This window comes from Solanum lycopersicum, chromosome 1 (genome assembly GCF_036512215.1).
Source record: "Solanum lycopersicum chromosome 1, SLM_r2.1".
NCBI classification, from domain to species: domain Eukaryota; kingdom Viridiplantae; phylum Streptophyta; class Magnoliopsida; order Solanales; family Solanaceae; genus Solanum; species Solanum lycopersicum.
In genome coordinates, this window is record NC_090800.1 from 53,083,573 (window position 1) to 53,089,323 (window position 5,751).

Here is a 5,751-nt window from a genome sequence, read left to right on the forward strand (position 1 = left end):
AAACAAAAACATCCTTAAATATTTATAAATTGGTGGACTAAACTTAGACAAGTAAAAATAAGTTTTGAATTTCATTACCATGAACACAAACTAAACTAGAATAAAAACAATATTGACACTATTAAAAGAGAATTTGAAATACAAAATACCTTTTGAAGAATCGAATCTTGAGCGACCCCAAAGAAAATGGAAGATTTGTGCCTCTTACAGCTTGTGCACTACTTGCATCAATAGGTGAAGCAAGGTTAGACCCAACACACCCTCGTATATCTTGAAAAATCAATCCAGGGTTGTTTTGTAGCAATTGAGTGAATAAATGTCGCATTTCTTCTCTCAATTCTTCCTTTAGAGAAGTGATTTCATCGGCATGATTTTGTTTTAGACTGTTAATTTTCTCATCTTTCTTCAAAGAACTTGTTGTCACTGATCTACCATAGCACCTAACTCGACCAAGCTGCTTCTTTCCAAGCACTGCCCTAAATGCATCATCAGTTGTTTCCCCAGAATTTTGGCGATTTTGAAGTTCATCCCATTGAATAAAATTGGCATCCATAGTGAATTGTAAGTACTATTTCATTTCCAATCCTATGATAGCGATCAAGCATTAAAACATTATGAAAACTTTTCGTAAAAAATAATTAAACAATGTCGATAAATAATAGATATCTCCTCGAACTTGCACAAGAAGAAGAAGAAGAAGAAGAAGAAGAAGGCATACGTGATTAAAATTTAATGTAGTCAAACTCCCCACAATATAAATGTTAAGTCTGAATAAAGTTCACTAATAATCCTCTTTGAAAAACTTACTATTGCAATTTGGGTATCAGCCTGGATTTCCTTTCCATCTTGGCACGAGTTGCAATAAATATTTCAGGCTTTGATGATTCTTCGTTGTTGTCTTTGGCTGCACGCTACAGATTATATCAATAGAAATTTTAAAAAATCAGTAAGTTCTTATAAAATACAAAAAAATGAAAATCAAATTTTGTATGAAATGTCAGCTAAGTATTACCAATGCCACGCGGTACTCTAGCAAAATTAATAGGTCCCATTCGATGCCTCCACTTTTGTTTTTTCCTGTTTTGAGAATTCATCTCGCATATAGCCTATTGTTAAAAACAAAGAGATAATTGAATTGATATGTATAAAAAGAATAGATATGACACAGAATTAGTCGATGAGTGGAAATGCACCATTTTAACCTTACTTGAACAGTTGGGTGTTTCCAATACTCGATCAACTGGCGGAATTGATTATGTGGAATGCCATCAGGACATTTTGCTAGCATATCCTCAAGGGTACTGTTTTTATCAAAAAAATTCTTTTTAATTTCTTGCTTGTGTTGCCTCCAAGCATCACGAAGACCAGTCATCACCCACTTCTTTCCTTCTACTGGAAGTTGAAATTTGGACTATACAAAATAAAATATATTTAGTTTCAGTAAGTAATAAAAAAATATGAATTCTCATGAGTGGCTATTTTTACATTGACATATTCCCACATGCCTTTTTTAGTATCATTTGGCACCACATGCCAACTAGTGTACATCAAGCTGATGAATCTAGGATTCCTTGCAATTGTTCCTATAAAGTTGCTTAATTGTGACACTATCTTATTAGTTGGTCCCACCACTTGTTCTTTATCAAATGTCACCTCCTTTCTTTCTTCCAAATTTCTTGCATGAATATCTTTACATGTTGTATGTCCTCGAACTTTTTTTGGCTTCGACATTTCTAGATTGATGTAATAGACATGAAATAAGATATTTCTTTTATAATGAGTTCTAAATCTTACAAGGTTTAAAACATACCTTTTGTACTACAATCAATGTCAATTTCCTCTTCTTGTTCCACACGATCATCCAATCCTTTGTTATGTTCATTAATAATAGGAGTATGCATAAATTCGACATCACTTGTTGTGTTGTTGTCACATTTTGTTTCATCATCTTTGTGTATCCCTTGATCTTTTAGAAACTGATCAATAGTACTAGCTGGTATGACCGGCTTCCTCTTTACCTGTTTGCAATTCGGTAGATCAAGAATATCATGTCGTGCCTCTCCATTACCTAGTGTTGTTCCAGTCGCATGTGCTGAAGCAGTAACATTTTATTGAATGACATTTGGAACCTAGAATTATTCATAGTAAGTTTAGTTCCAATTATCTTGAATGGACTCTTCAAATTGAAATAACCTCTGTTTAGTTTGTCCTTTTCCTGCAATCATGCGTGAGGTTCTAAGCTCTTCCCTTGAAGACAATTGAATGACTGATTTGTGCCCAAGCAATTTACTTTTTCCTTGTTGTGGAATGAAATCCTCAAAATTCTTTCTTTTATGTGATATTGGTGCCTGCTCTTTCTTAGCTTTATCAATGCGTTCATTTGCAAGTTGTTTTCTCTTAATCTTGAATTTGTTGGCCAATTCAGCACTTGATGGGTATTGCATATCAACATCCAGATTCTTAAATGGACTTTGAGCTTTGTTTGGATTCAAACCCTTTTTCTTTAGCATTGTTGATTGATTCATTTTTTTCTTTGTTTAAATTTTTTCAATTTGTTTCCCAATAGTAAGTAAACCTACAAAATAATAAGATTGTTTAAGTGAATGAAGTAGCATGATGGATTCAAATTGGAAGAACTACATGAACAAACAGAAAAATTGATAACATATGAAACAAGAGGCCGTTAGCTGCATCCACATTTAAAAACTGGAGAGCTTCTTGTTACTTAAATTAATAAAAGGTAAAGAGTTGTACCTCTCTCGGAGCGAAAAACTCAGGACAACGACCAAACCAGAAGCAACTTCAAACTACAGAGTTGAATGCCTCTAATGCCAACTGCCTGATAATAAATGAAACTAGAAAGTATATAAATAACAAACAACCAAATCAAGCAAAACTAAACTAGAAGTATAGGTTACTCAATAAAATAATAATCAGATAAGAAGGCAACATATTACATTCCAAAGATTAGATATATTAATGTATTTAACAAAAAAAAACTATTATATTACAAAAACAGTGAGTGAGCACTATAGATCATCACAACAATAATGAAACTCATGGTGTGTCTTATTCAGACTTTTCTTCAGGCTCGACTTCATCATCATACTCATCTTCATAATAATTTCAGACTCGTCTTCAAACGCATCTAAAAACTCATCTTCATAATCATTTTCAGACTCATCTTCGAACTCATCTTCAAACTCCTCTTAATACTCAACTTCAAGTTGTTGATTGACAAATTCCTCCACAGGCACATCAATGATTGTTTCTGGTAAATCAGTCCTTGTTAAGAGTACTTCACCATTATCTTTTGGTATAGATGGACCCTTCGAATGTTCAGATGTCTCATTTTCATAACTTTGTGGGAGATTAGATTCAACTTCATCACCCATGTTAAAAAAGTCTCTTGGAACAGTCTTCATAACATAATGTTTATATTGATCATATGGATCTTGCACATAGAAGCATTGGTGTACTTGAGATGCAAGCACAAAAGGCTCTTCCAGAGAGCATCTCTTGTTAAAGTAGACATAAGTAAGGCCATAATCATCTTTTTCAACCTCATACCAATCACACTTAAATAAAACAACCTTAAAATGACTGTAATAGTTTAATTCAACAATATCAACTATTCTACCATAATAAGTCAAATCTGCAGCAATCGGATTTTTATCCTTTGAGCTTGCAAAGCTTGTAGTTGAGGCAATTAGTGTAACACCACTATTTTGTGTTTTACGCCTTGCATCACACTGCCTAACATGGAATCTATATCCATTTATGAGATACCCAGAATATCTTTTTGCAACAGAATTTGGTCCTCTAGAAAATTGTTTTATCAAATCCGGCACATCCTCTTGCAAAGCACGAGTTTCAAACCATTGATAGAAGTTTTGACAATGATTCTTGTCTTTGCTCCATTTATATCTTCGTGACTGATTATTAACCTCTTGCTCATGCTCTCTACAAAACTTTTACTATATTTGTTAAAATAATAAATTAAATAAGATAAAAATTAATTATACAAAAGGAATGGTATATTCAAATTAAGGTACCTAATATATTCTTGAACATCGTCACAATTTCTTAATAAGTATGCATGTGCCTGACTTAGTGACTTGTCATCTAAATTGATTGGATCAATTTCCTTTGATCCTAAAGGAACTCCTTTGTTAGAAAACAAACTCACAGGTTCTGCGTCACTTGGGTCACATTCATCATTGTTACGTGCTCTCCTATTTAATCTGGTATGCACACCCCGATGCAGATATTTTGAGAATAAATTCATGCAATCTATTCCCACTCGTGTCTCTGCTATGCAATCTTCTGGAAAACGCCTATTGCGAATGTATGATTTGATTGTACCCATTTCTCTTTCAGTGGAATACATCCATCGATTTTGCACTGGGCCGCCTAATCTCACTTCTTTCACCAAATGAATAGGCAAATGAATCATGATATCAAAAAATGAAGGAGGAAAAATTCGCTCCAACTGATTTACTGTTTCTATGATCTCTACTTCTAAGCAATCAAGTTCCTTCAATGTGATTACATTTTGAAACAAACGATAGAAGAAGGAAGTTAGACGAATCAAAGGAATAGCCACATGATCAGGAAGAATGCTTTTAATTGGTATTGGAAGCAAGTAATGTAACATGAAATGAGCATCATGGGTTTTATAATTAGACACCTTTCTTTTATCTAAGTGCACACACCTAGATATATTGGAGGCACTACCATCAGGTAGCTTGGCTGTCTTTAAAACTCCACAAAAGATGGATTTCTCTCCATTTGTCATTGAGAATCACGCCTTTGTAAACTTTGTTCTCTTACTATCTTCTGTATCTTGTGGATGAAGGTTCTTTCAAATCATACCGTGCTTTTGCATGATCCTTTGTTTTTCCTGAAATATCAAAAAGAGTTCCAAGTATGCTATCAACTATGTTCTTCTCTATGTGCATTACGTCAAGGTTGTGATGTAACAAGTTGTGCTGCCAGTAAGGTAATTAAAAAAAATTGACCTTTTTTCCATGGGCCATCATTTGATCTCTTTTTCTTCTTCCCAAACACATTTTCAAAATCACGTAAGCTATTAAGAACATCAATTCCCTTTAAAGAAGCTGGAGGAGGCCTAAATTCAGTTTTTTCCATTGAATGATCTTTTGTTTGATCTCCATGGATGATCCATCGGTAGAAAAACACAATGATCCATATAGCACATTTTCTGACTATGTTTAAGATAGCGAGAATTAGTGCCATATTTACAACAAGGGCAAGCAAACTTTCCTTTTGTACTCCAACCAGATAATATAGCATATGCAGGAAAATTTCTGATTGTCTACATAAGAGCTGCCCACATTTGAAAAGTTTCATTTCTCGAAGCATCATATGTTTCAACCCCAGAATCCCATAGTAATTTTAACTCATCTATCAATGGTTGTAAGTAAATATCAATGTCATTTCCAGGTTATCGCGGTCCAGGTATAAGTAAAGAAAGTATGGAATATTCATATTTCATGCACATCCAAGGCAGCAGATTATAAATCATCAACATAACTGGCCATGTTCTATGTGATATACTCATGGTTCGAAATGGATTGAATCCATCACTTGACAAGCCAAGTCTCACATTGAGACAATCTTGTGCGAAATCTGGATGCACCCTATCGAAGTATTTCCATACTAGACCATCAGCGGGATGCCTTAACTTTCCATGTTTAGAACGTTCCTCTTCATGCCACCTCAAAGAAT

The 5,751-nt window shown here is 34.1% G+C and overlaps 1 protein-coding gene across 1 annotated transcript; it reads right to left on the reverse strand.

The window, feature by feature from the left end:
- Nucleotides 1-3,209: 3,209 nt before the first annotated feature.
- LOC112940675 (uncharacterized) lies at nt 3,210-4,798 on the reverse strand. The gene is made up of 2 exons (XM_026028929.2): nt 4,056-4,798; nt 3,210-3,963 (listed from the first exon to the last, which is right to left on the reverse strand). Exons 1-2 carry the CDS (start codon nt 4,796-4,798, stop codon nt 3,210-3,212), a joined length of 1,497 nt encoding a protein of 498 aa, XP_025884714.2.
- Between the last annotated feature and the right edge of the window lie 953 nt (nt 4,799-5,751).

Coding starts and splice junctions, on each gene's coding strand:
- LOC112940675 (XM_026028929.2), bottom strand. CDS start 4,798: ATGACAAATGGAGAGAAATCCATCTTTTGTGGAGTTTTAAAGACAGCC. Junction 3,964..4,055: donor GATGTTCAAGAATATATTAG/GTACCTTAATTT, acceptor AAAGTTTTGTAG/AGAGCATGAGCAAGAGGTTA.